Source organism: Ursus maritimus, unplaced genomic scaffold (genome assembly GCF_017311325.1).
Source record: "Ursus maritimus isolate PB19 unplaced genomic scaffold, ASM1731132v1 scaffold_10, whole genome shotgun sequence".
Taxonomy (NCBI): domain Eukaryota; kingdom Metazoa; phylum Chordata; class Mammalia; order Carnivora; family Ursidae; genus Ursus; species Ursus maritimus.
The window spans coordinates 60,861-78,191 of NW_024423344.1; the positions used below are offsets into that span (position 1 = coordinate 60,861).

The window sequence follows — 17,331 nt, forward strand, 5'->3', positions numbered from 1 at the left end:
GAGATGCCCTTCAACAGATGACTGGATTAAGAAGTTGTGGTCCATATATACAATGGAATATTACTCAGCTATCAGAAAGAATGAATTCTCAACATTTGCTGCAACATGGACGGCACTGGAGAAGATAATGCTAAGTGAAATAAGTCAAGCAGAGAAAGACAACTATCATATGATTTCTCTCATCTATGGAACATAAGAACTAGGAAGATTGGTAGGGGAAAAAAGGGATAAAGAAAGGGGGGGTAATCAGAAGGGGGAATGAAACATGAGAGACTATGGACTATGAGAAACAAACTGAGGGCCTCAGAGGGGAGGGGGGTGGGGGAATGGGATAGACCGGTGATGGGTAGTAAGGAGGGCATGTATTGCATGGGTACTGGGTGTTATACGCAACTAATGAATTATCGAACTTTACATGGGAAACCGGGGATGTACTCTATGGTGACTAACAGAATATAATAAAAAATCATTAATTAAAAATAAATAAATAAATAAAATCTTTAAAAGTGCTACTCCAGTGAACATACAAATGATAAGAAAGCAAAAACAGCCATATAGTTAATATGGAGAAAGTCTGAGTACTCTGGATAGAAAACCAAACCAGTCCAACACTCCCTTAAGCCAAAGCCTAATCCACAGAAAGGCCCGACTCACTTCAATCTGTGTGGGCTGAGAAAGGTAAAGAAGGCAGCCCAGAAGCAGAACCCCCTCTAGCAATTTTCAGCAGTTCTAGGAAGAATATGAAGGACTAGAGATGTTGCTGGATGGGAAGACCCTGAGGTCTGAGACCTCGGCAGGTGACTGGCAGTCTTTCAGCAGCACATGTCTGTGAATGGGTACTGCGAGAGGCAGTGGACCCACCTTCACTGACCAAGTGAATGACTACTATATTCTGGGAAATCTGGAGACAAAAGGCCCAGCCTTCTTTACAAGCTCACAGGTTGTGGTGGGGGGCGGGGGAGAAGGACAGATATGCTTACAGACAATTACAATTGTTGTTGTTATGTGACAAGTACTATATGGCACAAGGGAGAACAGGTTGCTGCTGTCAGACAAATACCTGCATAGTTTAAACGTGTCATCTTAATAAAAGCAGAACACAGAAGTTAAGCTTCTGGAAGACAGCAAAGATGTAGATGTTCCCTATTCTTCCCTTTCAGCTAAGTACAACTGAAAACCCTGAACACAATATATAAAACAAACTTAAGGAGACTCTGAAAATGGCAAGAAGGTGGCGGACTGGCTAGGGACCTCAAGACCCTACGGACAGATGATGAGCTCCCTGGGTTCCTTTTTGCCTCCTATATCCTCAACTAGCTAAAGGAGAAGACAGGAACCAGTAAGTACAGACAAAAAGGCCCCAAGAAAAGTCTGCTCTCTCTACCCAAAAACCCTTGGGAGGAAAGGGGCAATCTGGCAAGACAGACCATTTTCAGGCAGTACCTACTCTACTCCAGTCCAACACTACAGAAATAACTGTGGCCCCACCCCAACTCCCACCAGCAAGGCCAAGTGTAGAGAGGAACTTCCATGTTTGGCAGGCTGTAATAAGGCACCACCCCTCCACCCCTGTCGCAAGTTGTGTCAGAGAAGACCAAGTAGGGAGTTGAGAATTTCATTCCTGCCAGATGGAGACCATATAAGGAGCCAGAACTCCCACCTCTGTCCAGCACAAACCAGGTGCCCCTCCCAGACCTGTGAGATGCAACCAGCAGAGACCTAGTGGAAAGCAAGTACTCATCAGTAACCACAGTATCAGTGGAAGCTAGTGGGGAGCAGTAAAGAGGACCCCTCCAATTCCCACATAGGCTGGTTTCAGCAGAGACCTGGAGGAGAGCCTAAATTCTCAACCCTCTTGACAAGGAGGTGACAAGAAACCTACCCCCTGGAAGTTTGGCTCAGTCAAGAACCTGCCCTTGCATCCCTACACGGCAGCAACACAGTAACCCCCTCTTCACCCACAAGAATAGCATTGGGAGGAAGTACAGTAAAATACAAGATTTAAGTAAGATTCAGTCTCATAACACTTAAAATGTCCAGGTTTTGATGAAAAATCATTTGTCATATCAAGAATCAGGAAGATCTCAGGGGCGCCTGAGTGGCTCAGCTGGTTAAGTGTCTGCCGTTGACTCAGTCCTGGCCCCAGGGTCCTTGGGATGGAGTCATGCATCAGGCTCCCTGCTCAGCAGGGAGTCTGCTTCTCCCTCTGCCTCTGCCCCTCCCCTCTGCTCGTGCTCTCTCTTTCTAAAATAAAATCTTTTAAAAATAATAATGATTTTAAAAAATAGAAAAAAAGAATCAGGAAGATCTCAAAATGAATAAAACAACAAAAGAGACCAATACCAAGATGATAAAGATGTTGTAATTATCTAGAAAGGTTTTTTGTTTTGTTTCTTTAAAGATTTTCTCTATTTATTTGAGAGAGAGAGAGAGAGAGAGCAAAAGGAAGCATGAGCAGGGGAGGGGCAGAGCGAGAAGCAGGTTCCCTGATGAGCAGGGAGCCTGACGCGGGGCTCAATCCCAGGACCCCAGGATCATGACCTGAGCCAAAGGCAGACGCTTAACTGACTGAGTCACCCAGGCGCCCCTCTAGAAAGGTTTTTAAAGCAGGTACCACAAAAATATTTCAAGGAGCAATTATGAACATGTCTGAAATACATCAAAAAAAGTCCACAGAAACAGAAAATTTCAGGAAAAAACAATGTAAAGATATATACACATATTTATATATTTTCAAGATACAAAAAAATAAAATGAAAATTTTAGAAAAAAATTATATAAAAAAATACAATGAATGAGCTTAATAACACAACAGAGATGACAGAGAAAAAGAATCAGTTAACAGGAGTATAATTTGGAGAGAAAATAGACTGATGAAAAGAAAATGAAAAAATCTGAGACATGTAGGATATCTAACATCCATGTCATCAGCTTCAAAAGAGAAAGGGGGTAGGCCTGAAAATGCATTCCAGAAATAATGGCCTAAATTTTCACAAACTTAGCAAGAAACATAAACCTACATATTCGAGAAATTGAACCAAACAAGAATAAACCCCCCAAAATCCATACCAAAACACATTATAGTCAAACTTCTCAAAACTAAGGACAAAGAAGGCAGCTAGAAACAACCAATGCACAATGTACATGGGGGGAAATTTAAATGATAGCAGATTTGTCCTCAGAAACCATGAAGGCCAAAGGAAATAGCACAAACCTGCCAAATGTTCAAAGAAATATCAACTCAGAATTCTACACTAGTGAAAATATATTTCAGAAATGAAGACGAAATCAGGACATTCTCAGATGAAGGAAAACTGAGAATTAGTTGCCAGCTGATCTATACTAAGAGAATGGCAAAAGGAAGTTCACTAAACAAAAAGTAAACAATAGAAAAAGGAATCTTGAAATATCAGGAGGTAAAAAATATGGTCAGAGCAGAAATACAAGTAACTATAACAGACTTTTCTTCACATCTTGACTTTTCTAACAAGTCTGACAGCTAAAGCAAAATTTCTAACACCATCTAATGTGGTCTTCATATATAAAAGAAATGTGAACACTTGACTTTGAAAAGTATGTATATATGAATAACATAATAACTAGAGCAACCACTAAAAAAGAAATACAAAGAGATACACTCAAGAAACATTACAGATAAATCGAAATGCAATTTTTGGGACACCTGGGTGGCTCAGGTGGTTAAGTAAGCGTCCAACTCTTGGTTTGGGCCAGGTCATGACCTCAGGGTTGTGAGATTGAACCCCACGTTGGCTCTGCTCTCTGCAGAGTCTGCTTTGGATTCTTTCTCTCCGTCTGCCCCTCCCCCTACACACACAGTCTCTCTTCTCCTCTAAAATAAATGAATCGTTTTTAAAAAATGCAATTTTAAAATATGTTCAAATAACTCACAAAAAAGCTTCAGTAAAAGAACACAGAGAAATTAAAAAAAAAAAAAACAGAACCAAAGGAAACTAAAAAAAAAAAAAAAAAAAAAAAAAAAAAAAAAAAAAAAAAGGCATACTTAAACCTATCACAAGAATAGACTCTGAGTTAAGATGGCGGAGGAGTAGGGGACCCCTTTTTCAGCCGTTCCCCTGAGTCGAGCTGGATAGGTACCAGACCAGCCTAAATAACCACGGAATCAGCCTGAGACGCAGGATGATGCATCTGGATCTCTACAAATGAACATCTCCAGCGCTGAGTATTGAGGTACGAAGAGGGGAGCTGTAAAGCATGCACAGATATCGGAAGATAAACGGAAGGGGAGGGAGCGCCACGCTTGGGCGCGGAGCGGCAGCCACCTGCACGGGGAGCAGGCGGACTCCACAGAGGGACCCGCAGAGAGCGGACTGAGACCGGTGAGCCGTGAAAGCGCGCCACCAGGCATCTCCCGAACACCGAGATCCCGGTGTGCTCACGGGATCCAGACTGAGACCGGGAGCTTCCCGGAGCGCTGCGGGCGGCTGGCGGCTGGCGGCCACCTGCACGGGGGGAGCGGGCGGACTCGCCGGTCGGCACCCGCGAAACAGCAGACGAGACCCTGAACCAGTGCGCGGCCACCAGCCTTCTCACGAAAACCGGAATCGAGGTGTGCTCACCAGGCATAGACTGAGACCGAGACCCAGGAGCGTGCGGGGCGGGGGGCGGCTGGCGGCTGGCGGCATTAGAAACACAAAGGACAGAGACGCGCCAGCCCTGGAAGTGAGGGCAGGGACGCCGGGTTGGTGCGCGAATCCCGGGACGCTGCAGGGTTGAGCAGCACCAACAGTAAGAGTTAAAGTGGCCAGAACATCAGTGGAGAACGGGCCGCAATCCCTCTGTTCTGTGACAGAGGCTGAAATTCGGCCGCTGCTGCTCTGACTCTCAGAAGAGGCACAGCAAACCGCCAGGGAAAGCCGCCAGAGAACAAAAGCCTGGAAATACCGGCTCAGAGAGTGCCCATCCCCATCCTCCCTCGCAGGGGACACGGAGACTCTACCCAAACAGGGTTGCCTGAGTATTGGCGCGGCAGGCCCCTCCCCCAGAACACAGAAGGCAGGCTGAAAAATCAAGAAGCCCACAACCCGGGCGCCTGGGTGGCGCAGTCATTGAGCGCCTGCCTTCGGCTTAGGGCGTGATCCCGGCGTTCCGGAAAGGAGTCCCTCATCGGGCTCCTCCGCTGGGAGCCTGCTTCTTCCTCTCCCACTCCCCTGCTTCTGTTCCCTCTCTCGCTGGTTGGCTGCCACATAAATAAATAAATAAAATCTTTAAAGAAGAAGCCCACATCCCTAAGATCCCTATAAAACAAGGGGCACGGCCTGGGACCCAGTCAATAATTTGGGCTCTGGAAACCCCGCAACCTCTCTTCATCAGAATGACAAGAAGGAGAAGCCCCCCCCAGCAAAGAAAAGACAGTGATTCTGTGGCCTCTGCCACAGAAATAATGGATATGGATGTAACCAAATTATCAGAAATGGAATTCAGAGTAACGATGGTCAAAATGATGAGTAGAATTGAAAAAACTATTAACGAAAAGGTTACTGAGAATATAGAATCCCTAAGGACAGAAATGAGAGCGAATCTGACAGAAATTAAAAATTCTATGAGCCAAATGCAGGCAAAACTAGAGGCTCTGACGGCCAGGGTCGCAGAAGCAGAGGAACGGGTTAGTGAATTGGAGGATGGGTTAATAGAGGAAAAAATGAAAATAGAAGATGGTCTTAAAAAAATCCACGCCCACGAATGTAGGTTACGGGAGATTACTGACTCAATGAAACGATCCAATGTTAGAATCATCGGCATCCCCGAGGGGGTGGAGAAAAACAGAGGTCTAGAAGAGATATTTGAACAAATTGTAGCTGAAAACTTCCCTAATCTAGCAAGGGAAACAAACATTCGTGTCCAAGAGGCAGAGAGGACCCCTCCCAAGCTCAACCACGACAAACCTACGCCACGTCACGTCATAGTGCAATTCGCAAATATTAGATGCAAGGATACAGTATTGAAAGCGGCCAGGGCAAAGAAATTTCTCACGTACCAAGGCAAAAGCATCAGAATTACGTCAGACCTGTCTACACAGACCTGGAATGAGAGAAAGGGTTGGGGGAGCATATTTAAAGCTCTTTCAGAGAAAAACATGCAGCCAAGGATCCTTTATCCAGCAAGGCTGTCATTCAGAATTGATGGAGAAATAAAGACATTTCAGAATCGCCAGTCACTAACCAATTTTGTAACCACGAAACCAGCCCTACAGGAGATATTACGGGGGGTTCTATAAAAGTAAAAAGGCCCCAAGAGTGATACAGAACAGAAAGTCACAGCCAATACAAACAAAGACTTTACTGGCAACATGGCAACATTAAAATCATATCTCTCAGTAATCAGTCTTAATGTAAATGGTTTGAACCATCCCATAAAACGCCACAGGGTTGCAGATTGGATAAAAAGAAATGACCCATCCATTTGCTGTCTACAAGAGACTCATTTCGAACCCAAAGATGCATTCAGACTGAGAGTAAGGGGATGGAGTACCATCTTTCACGCAAATGGACCTCAAAAGAAAGCTGGGGTAGCAATTCTCATATCAGATAAATTGGATTTTAAACTACAGACTATAGTTAGAGATGCAGAAGGGCACTATATTATTCTTAAGGGAAGTATTCAACAAGTGGATATGACAATTATAAATATATATGCCCCCAACAGGGGAGCAGCAAGATACACAAGCCAACTCTTAACCAGAATAAAGAGACATATAAATAAAAATACATTAATAGTAGGGGACCTCAACACTCCACTCTCAGAAATAGACAGAACACCCTGGCAAAAACTAAGCAAAGAATCAAAGGCTTTGAATGCCATACTCGACGAGTTGGACCTCATAGATATATATAGAACACTACACCCCAGAACCAAAGAATACTCATTCTATTCTAATGCCCATGGAACATTCTCAAGAATAGACCATGTTCTGGGACACAAAACAGGTCTCAACCGATACCAAAAGATTGAAATTATCCCCTGCATATTCTCAGACCACAACGCTCTGAAATTGGAACTCAACCACAAGGAAAAATTTGGAAGAAACTCAAACACTTGGAGACTAAGAACCATCCTGCTCAGGAATGACTCGATAAACCAGGAAATCAAAAATCAAATTAAACAATTTATGGAGACCAATGAGAATGAAAATACAACAGTCCAAAACCTATGGGATACTGCAAAGGCAGTCCTAAGGGGGAAATACATAGCCATCCAAGCCTCACTCAAAAGAATAGAAAAATCTAAAATGCAGTTTTTATATTCTCACCTCAAGAAGCTGGAACAGCAACAGAGGGACAGGCCTAATCCACGCACGAGGAAGCAGTTGACCAAAATTAGAGCTGAAATCAATCAAGCAGAAACCAGAAGTACAGTAGAGCAGATCAACAGGACTAGAAGCTGGTTCTTTGAGAGAATCAATAAAATTGACAGACCACTGGCAAGACTTATCCAAAAGAAAAGAGAAAGGACCCAGATTATTAAAATTATGAATGAAAAAGGAGAGGTCACGACGAACACCATTGAAATTGGAAGGATTATTAGAAATTTTTATCAACAGCTATATGCCAATAAACTAAGCAATCTGGAAGAGATGGAATCCTTCCTGGAAACCTATAAACTACCAAGATTGAAACCGGAAGAAATTGATTCCTTAAACAGGCCAATTAATTATGAAGAAATTGAGTCAGTGATAAACAACCTTCCAAATAACAAAACTCCAGGCCCGGACGGTTTTCCTGGGGAATTCTACCAAACATTCAAAGAAGAAATAATACCTATTCTCCTAAAGCTATTTCAAAAAATAGAAACAGAAGGAAAGCTACCAAACTCATTCTATGAGGCCAATATTACCTTGATCCCCAAACCAGGCAAAGACCCCCTCAAAAAGGAGAATTACAGACCGATTTCCCTAATGAATATGGACGCCAAAATCCTCAACAAGATACTTGCTAATAGAATCCAACAGTACATTAAAAGGATTATCCATCACGATCAAGTGGGATTCATACCTGGGATGCAAGCGTGGTTCAATATTCGCAAATCAATCAGCGTGATACATCATATCAACAAGAAAAGACTCAGGAACCATATGATCCTCTCAATCGATGCCGAAAAAGCATTTGACAAAATACAGCATCCTTTCCTGATTAAAACCCTTCAGAGTGTAGGAATAGAAGGTACATTTCTCAATCTCATAAAAGCCATCTATGAAAAGCCTACTGCAAATATTATTCTCAATGGGGAAAAGCTGGAAGCCTTTCCCTTAAGATCAGGAACTCGACAAGGATGCCCACTCTCGCCACTATTATTCAACATAGTACTAGAAGTCCTTGCAACAGCAATCAGACGACAAAAAGGGATCAAAGGTATTCAAATTGGCAAAGAAGAAGTCAAAATGTCTCTCTTTGCAGATGACATGATACTCTATATGGAAAACCCAAAAGAAGCCACTCCCAAACTATTAGAAGTTATAGAGCAATTCAGTAACGTGGCGGGATACAAAATCAATGCTCAGAAATCAGTTGCATTTCTATACACGAATAACGAGACCGAAGAAAGAGAAATTAGGGAATCCATCCCATTTACAATAGCACCAAAAACCATACGTTACCTTGGAATTAACTTAACCAGAGACGTAAAGGACCTATATTCTAGAAACTATAAATCACTCTTGAAAGACATTGAGGAAGACATAAAAAGATGGAAAGATATTCCATGCTCATGGATTGGAAGAATTAACATAGTTAAAATGTCCATGCTACCCAGAGCAATCTACACTTTCAATGCTATCCCGATCAAAATACCGAGGACATTTTTCAAAGAACTGGAACAAATAGTCCTTAAATTTGTATGGAAACAGAAAAGGCCCCGAATCTCCAAGGAACTGTTGAAAAGGAAAAACAAAGCTGGGGGCATCACAATGCCGGATTTCGAGCTGTACTACAAAGCTGTGATCACAAAGACAGCATGGTACTGGCACAAAAACAGACACATAGACCAATGGAACAGAATAGAGAGCCCAGAAATGGACCCTCGGCTCTTTGGGCAACTAATATTTGATAAAGCAGGAAAAAACATCCGGTGGGAAAAAGACAGTCTCTTCAATAAATGGTGCTGGGAAAATTGGACAGCTACATGCAAAAGAATGAAACTTGACCACTCTCTCACACCATACACAAAAATAAACTCCAAATGGATGAAAGACCTCGATGTGAGACAGGAATCCATCAAAATTCTAGAGGAGAACATAGGCAGCAACCTCTACGACATCGGCCAAAGCAACCTTTTTCATGACACATCCCCAAAGGCAAGAGAAACAAAAGATAAAATGAATTTATGGGACTTCATCAAGATTAAAAGTTTCTGCACAGCCAAGGAAACAGTCAGAAAAACTAAGAGGCAGCCCACGGAATGGGAGAATATATTTGCAAATGACACTACAGATAAAGGACTGGTATCCAAGATCTACAAAGAACTTCTCAAACTCAATACACGAGAAACAAATAAACAAATCAAAAAATGGGCAGAAGATATGAACAGACACTTTTCCAATGAAGACATACAAATGGCTAACAGACACATGAAAAAATGTTCAAAATCATTAGCCATCAAGGAAATTCAAATCAAAACCACACTGAGATACCACCTTACGCCAGTTAGAATGGCAAAAATAGACAAGGCAAGAAACAACAATTGTTGGAGAGGATGTGGAGAAAGGGGATCCCTCCTACATTGTTGGTGGGAATGCAAGTTGGTACAGCCACTCTGGAAAACCGTGTGGAGGTCCCTTAAAAAGTTAAAAATTGAGCTACCCTATGATCCAGCCATTGCACTACTGGGTGTTTACCCCAAAGATACAGACGTAGTGAAGAGAAGGGCCATATGCACCCCAATGTTCATAGCAGCAATGTCCACAATAGCTAAATCGTGGAAGGAGCCGAGATGCCCCTCAACAGATGACTGGATTAAGAAGTTGTGGTCCATATATACAATGGAATATTACTCAGCTATCAGAAAGAACGAGTTCTCAACATTTGCTACAACATGGACGGCACTGGAGGAGATAATGCTAAGTGAAATAAGTCAAGCAGAGAAAGACAACTATCATATGATTTCTCTCATCCCTGGAACATAAGAACTAGAATGATCAGTAGGGGAAGAAAGGGATAAAGAAAGGGGGGGTAATCGGAAGGGGGAATGAAACATGAGAGACTATGGACTATGAGAAACAAACTGAGGGCTACAGAGCGGAGGGGGGTGGGGGAATGGGATAGGCCGGTGATGGGTAGTAAGGAGGGCACATATTGCATGGTGCACTGGGTGTTATACACAACTAATGAATCATCGAGCCTTACATCGAAAACCGGGGATGTGCTGGATGATGACTAACATAATATAAGAAAAAATCATTATAAAAAAAATAAACCTATCACAAACTACATTAAATGTAAATGGTCTAACTATACTAATTACAAGATAGAGGTTTGTCAGATGTACAGGGGGAGATGACCCCATTATATACTGCCTATGAGAAACTCACTTCAAATGTAATGATATATGTAGCTTGAAAGAAAAGATTGGAAGATATACCATGCAAACAATAAAAAGTAAGCAGAAGTGGCTATATCAATATCAGACAGAGCAGACATCAAAAACAAAAGAAAATTACCAGAAACAAAAAGGGACATTACATTATAATACAGTTAATCCACCAAGAAAATATAAACAACAGAGTTGCACACATAAATTAGACAACTTATATGAAAAGGACCAATTCCTCAAAAAGTATAAATTACTACAACCCCCTCAATATGAAATAGAGAATAGTCCTATAACTATTAAGAAAATAGAATTTGTAATCAAAAATATCCCAAAAAGAAATCTTCAGGCCCAGACTGTTTCATTGGAGATTTCTACCAAATATTTAAGAAGGATTAACACCAATTCTATATAATCTCTTCTAGAAAACTCATTCTGTAAGGCCAGTATTACCTGATACCAAAATAACAGTACAAAAAAAAACTACAGACCAATATCTTTCATGGATATAGATGCAAAAATTTTTAACAATATTAACAAACAGAATTCAGCAATAAATGAAAAGAACTATACTCCCCAACTACGTGAAGTTTATTCCAGGGATGCAAGGTTAGTTCAATATTTGAAAATCAATCAGTATGATCCACCATTTAGCAGGTTAAAAAAAAAAAATCACATGACCATATCAATTGATGCAGAAAAGTATTTGACAAAATTCAACACCTATTCATGATAAAAAAAAAAAAAAAACTGCCAGAAAACTAGAAATGGAGTGAACTTCCTCAATTTATTATAGAACATCTACAAAAACCTATAGCTAGCTTCATACATAATGCATTCCCCCTAAAATCAGGAATAAGGCAAGGATGCCTGCTCTTACCACACTATTCAACATAATATTAGAAATTCCAACCTGGGCAAGGAAATAGAAGGCACAGAGACTGCAAAGGAAGAAGCAAAACTCTCCCTATTTGTAGATGACATGGTTGTCTATGTACTATATCCCAAAGAAGTACAAAAAAAATACTTCTAGAACCAATAAGTGAGCTTAGTAAGTTCACAAGCTACAAGACCAACAAACAAAAATCAATAAATTTGGGGAAACTGACATTTAAAATACAATACCACAGACAAAGATTCAAAAAAAAAAAAGAGAAATAACAGTAAATCTAACAAAACATGTACAAGATTTTTATACTGAAACTGCAAAATGCTGGTGGAAAAATCAAAGAGCATCTAAATAGACAGTCCATTCACTAACTGGAAAACTCGACCTAATAAAGATGTCAACTCTCCCCCAATAAAACTGATACATAAGTTTAAAACAATTTCTATCAAAATCTATTAAGACTTTGTTGTAGATTTAGACACTTCATATGGAAAGGAAATGGAACCAGAACAGTTAAGGGAATTCTGAAAAGGAAGAATAAAGTAGGGGCTCAGTCTATCCAATCTCAAGACTTTTTATTCAGCTACAGTAACCAAGTTTGTGTGGTGTCAGAGGAAGAAAAACACATAGATCAATGGGACTGAACAGAGAACTGAGGAACTGACACACACAAATACAGCCAACTGATTTTTAACAGAGATACAAAAGCAATTCCAGAAAGGACTAAAAGTCTTTTCAACAAATTGTAGTGGAACAATCAGACATCCAAAATGAACCTTAACTTAACCCGAACACCTTATGAAAAATTAATTCACAATGGAAAACACTTAAGTATAAATCCTGGGACTATAAAACTTTCGAAAATAGCACTGGAGAAAACCTTAGGAAACCTGGTCTGGTGAAGTGTGAAACACGACAACAAAAGCATGGACCATAAAAACTGAGAAACTGGACTGCATGAAAATTACAACTGTGAAAGGCATTGTTAAGAGAATAAAAATACATGCTACAAAACACATATCTGACAAAGGGTTCCTATTTCAAACATATATATAAGAACTTCAAAACTCAATGTTAAAAAAATAATACAATTAGAAAACAAGCAAAAGACAAGAGGTGACATTTTACTGAACAGGATATATGATGGCAAATAAGCACATAAAAAATGACAACATCATTACCTATTAGGGAAACACAAATTAAGACCAGAATGAAATATCACTACACACCTGTTAGAACAGCTAAAATTAAAAAAAAAAAAAAGTGATACCACTTAATGCTGGGGAGGATGCAGAGAAACTGGATTACTCATCAGTGAAATGGCAGAGTCATTCTGGAAAGCAGTTTGTTAGCTTTTTAAAAAACTAACCATGCATTTACCATACGCTTTTCAAAAAACTAACCATGTATCTACCATACAATAGACCCAGCAATTCTATTTTGGAGCATTTTTTTCCAGAGAAATAAAACCTTATGTTTGCACAAAAACCTGTACATGATGAGTGTTCACAGTGGGCTTATTGGTAATAGAACTCTGAAACAACCCCAACAGATAAATGCCCCTCAATACTTAATGGGGTACACATGCAACAAGCTCAATGGTTCTCAAGGGCACTGTGCTAAGCGAAAAATACCAAACTCAAAAAGATCACATGCTGCATGACTCAATTTATATAACACTGTGGAAATGACAAAATTATATAGACAGAGAATAAATCAGTGGTTAACAGGAGTCAGGAAAAGGGAAGGAAGATGGGACTATGTAAGGGTGTAGAAGGAAGATTTTGTGAATAGTTTTATATCTTGACTGAGGGGCTAATTACACAAATCTACACATATGATAAAAAGATACAAAACCAGAATAAACACTGTACCAATTTCAAATTTCTTGTTTTGATTTTATCTAACATGTAACAACTGGAGAGCTGGGTGAAGAGGACATGAGATCTCTACGTATTATTTTTGCAACTTCCTATAAATCTATAATTATTTCAAAATTAAAAGTTAAACAAAACAAAACAAATCAGAAGTACCTCTGACAACAGAGACATCTATATGTAGCACTCAACACTTGGCACTTCTAACTAGGAGATACCTCCCAAGGTATTTGGTATGTGATTTCTTAAGGTTTTGTTTTTTCAAAATAAAAGCAGCATTTTTTCTGATTATAAAGAGAATTCAAGTATTTGAATTCTCATTCATTAACTAATTCATTAAGTATAAAACATAAATCATCAATATCATATTACCAAAGCAACTGTCATTAACATGAATCATTTTCAGGTCTATCTTTAAAACAAAATGTGAACATGAAGATTATAAATTTTATGAAAGAAAACAATAATCTGTTTTTTAAAAAAGTGTAAAGAAGAAAAGGGTTGAGTACGTTTCTAATTTCTCTCATAGTGGCTCAAGGTTCTTTTTTATTTTTTAAAAAGGACAGGAGCACAGAGACCCCAACCTCCCCTTCACTTGGATTCTCAAACCCTAAGATTTGCTTCCTACCTCAGGAGTTGGTGCAGCATAGGCTGTGTAAGGAGGTGGGGAAGAAGCCACAGCTGTCTCATCATACAGGACTTCTGAGCCAACGTAAGCCTATGAGAGGAAAGAGAGAATGAAAGAGAGTTGTCACAAAGCAACTACAGGCTCTTGGGATTCTATGCATATATATCCTTTTTACTTAGCAAATTCTTAAAAATTAGAATGGCAAATAAAACAGCTCTGTGAGAAGCAATGAACAGGAGTATCTCCCCACCACACCCTTTCAACCCTGCATTCTGGTGTCCTTTGAATTAGGGCGGAGGAGGTCTCTTCAGCCATCTGCAGGAGGCAAGAACAGAGCCCTCACTGCCCAAGGAGACCACAGAGTTTCCCATCACCCAGGGCTTTTCAAAGATGTTGTACCACTCTCAACAATCCTTTTGTTAAATAAAAATCCTACAGTCTGAAACGTAGCAGAGACTGTTCTACAGACAGTCTATTTTTTTATTATAATAATATTTTTTTATATTATGTTAGTCACCATACTGGTTTTTGATGTAAAGTTCCATGATTCATTAGTTGCGTATAACACCCAGTGCACCATGCAATATGTGCCCTTCTTACTACCCATCACCAGCCTATCCCATTCCCCCACCCCCTCCCCTCTGAAGCCCTCAGTTTGTTTCTCAGAGTCCACAGTCTCTCATGTTTCATTCCCCCTTCTGATTACCCCCCCTTTCTTTATCCCTTTCTTCTACCGATCTTCCTACTTCTTATGTTCCATAAATGAGTGAAACCATATAATTGTCCTTCTCTGCTTGACTTATTTCACTTAGCATTATCTCCTCCAGTGCCTATTTTTTGCATTAAAAAAAAATCCTTCATGAAATTACTTCCCAGTGGAAAAAAAAAATCAAGCACTCTTTAAAAAAAAAATTTCATACAAAGAATCATCATAGAATCTTACCCCCAAGTATATGGATCATTAACACTAATTTCAGCCAAGATTTTTATGAAAGAAAAGGTAACTGCAGTTTCAGAGCAGGCTTAGGAGGAAGAGACTAACAGGAATAGGAAATAAAGACATTTGGATTTTAAGTCTTTTCTATTTTCTTTTCCCACCTGTACAAATTATCTTTTATAAGTTTCATCTACTTGTTTCTTTTCTTCCTACAGAAATTAAAGAAAAATAAAATCCCATCTGAAGAATAAAAATGCTGACTGCAGAAGCTGAGTGAAGAAGTTGCCTTGATTCTCTGACAGAAATAAGCACGGCATTATGAGCCCCTACAAATGGGGTTTAACTGTCTCAGTGACCTCAGAATCAGAACTAGAACTAGAATCAAGTAATCAACAAAAATGCTTGTTTCACAAAGCTGAGATGCTATGCACAGAAAGGACTCCGTGGTCCTTTGAGCCATCCCTGTTTATCAAAGAACTCAAAGTGTTGGAAAACTTTCTGAGATACAGACATTTCTGGAAGGTAACACTGGTACAAGCGTTGCCTATATTCAGAGAGCTCCTCCAGCCTTAAAAGGTTTGGCAAAATCTGGCTTGCTCTCATATCAGTGAAAGGTGTCCCGCCCAGCTATGACTACTCAGCCATGGCTGGATGGCCAAGAGACCCATCCCCATTTCCCTTTCCTAATCCCCTACCCTCTCATTTGTTACAGCAAAACTAGGTGAAAACATTACCGGTGACTGCCTTTAGTAACTTACTGTGTTTGTCCTGGAATCCTGGAGTGTAAATTTCCAGGCCCTGGAGAAAAGAAAAAGGGATGTTTTATTTAAGGCAATACAACATCTATTTCAATGATTCTCAAACCTGTGTTGGCATCAAAATTTCTGAAAAAGCTTGTTTCAAGAACAGGTCTTCAGCCCTTACCCCAAGACCCATTTAATCAAAGCATTTGAAACATGCTCAAGAAATACATAATATGCAAAAAATATATATCTGCGGTACATATCCTATACAATATTTATTTTTACTATTATGTTATGTTAGTCACCATACATCATTAGTTCTTGATGTACTGTTCCATGATTCATTGTTTGCACATAACACCAGTGCTCCATGCAATACGTGCCCTCCTTAATACCCATCACTGGCTAGCCCATCCCCCCACTCTCCTCCCCTCTAAAACCCTCAGTTTGTTTCCTGGAGTCCATAGTCTCTCATGGTTCATCTCCCCCCATTTCTCCCCTATATAATATTTAAAGCATATCTATTACTATACAATTTTTGCTTTACTCTTTAGTAGGTATAAAATGCACCATGTTTACTACACTGCACCTTGGTTTATCAATTCATTTCACACACACAGATCTACTGCTTGTTTTTTAATGACTACATAATGTTCCATGATGTGAGATTTAGATTGTCATCAATCTTTTTGTGAGTGAAAATAATGCTGGTATTTTTTGCCAGTTTGAGAAACTGACATATAACACGTAAGTTTAAGGTATATAATGTGCTGATCAGATATATATATATATCTATCTCTCAAAATGATTATCACAGTAAGATTAATACCTTCATTCCCTCACATAACTGCTTTTTTATTTTTTCTGGTGATAACATTTAAAATCTACTCCCTTAACTTGTTCAAGTATATAATAAAGTATTTGTTAATTATAATCACCATACTATATAACCAGATGCCCAGAACTTATTCATCACATAGTTGAAAGTTTTTACCCTTCAACCAACATCTCCTGATTTCCCCCAACCACCAGCCCTGGGCAACCACCAGCCCTGGGCAACCGCCATTCATTCTACTATCTATTTCTAGGAATTTGGCTATTTTAGATTCTACCAGTAAGTGAGAACACATAATATTTGTCTTTCTCTGTTTGGCTTATTTCACTTAGCACAAGGCCCTCAAGATCCATCCATGATGTTGCAAAAATGAGGATTTCCTTCTTTTTTTTTCATGACTGAATAATATTGTGTGTGTGTCACATTTTCTTTATCCATTCATCCATTAACAACTGCTTAGGTTGTTCCATGTTTTGGAGACTGTGAATAACGCTGCATTGAACATAGGGTGCAAATATCTCCTCAAGATAATGATTTCATTTCCTTCAAGACACACATATATCCAGAGAGGGATTGCTAGATCATATGGTGATTCTACTTTCAGTTTTTTGAGGAACCACCATAATAGATCCATAGTGGCTTGTACCAATTTATATTGCTGCCAACAATGCACAGGGTTCCCTTATCTCTACATCCCCACCAACACTTATCTTTTGTCTTTTTGGTTAACAGCCATTCTAGGAGGTGTGAAATAATCTCATTATGATTTTGATTTCCATCCCTGGTGATTAGTAATGCTGAGCATCTTTTCCTTTTGGCCATTTGTATATCTTTGGGAAAATATCTATTCAAGTCCTCTGCC

At 39.7% G+C, this 17,331-nt stretch overlaps 1 protein-coding gene across 4 annotated transcripts in view; it reads right to left on the reverse strand.

Moving 5' to 3' along the window:
- Nucleotides 1–17,331, reverse strand: part of PLEKHB2 (pleckstrin homology domain containing B2) — a 61,000-nt gene that overhangs the window by 16,568 nt on the left and 27,101 nt on the right. For 3 of the 4 annotated variants that reach the window (XM_008692091.2, XM_040620992.1, XM_008692090.2), the window contains exons 5-6: nucleotides 15,650–15,689; nucleotides 13,955–14,044 (exon numbers count right to left, since the gene is read on the reverse strand). In XM_008692091.2, coding sequence (XP_008690313.1) covers nucleotides 13,955–14,044; nucleotides 15,650–15,689 — 130 coding nt within the window. The remainder of the gene's footprint in view (nucleotides 1–13,954; nucleotides 14,045–15,649; nucleotides 15,690–17,331) is intronic. The other variant, XM_040621009.1, reaches the window with a different exon arrangement.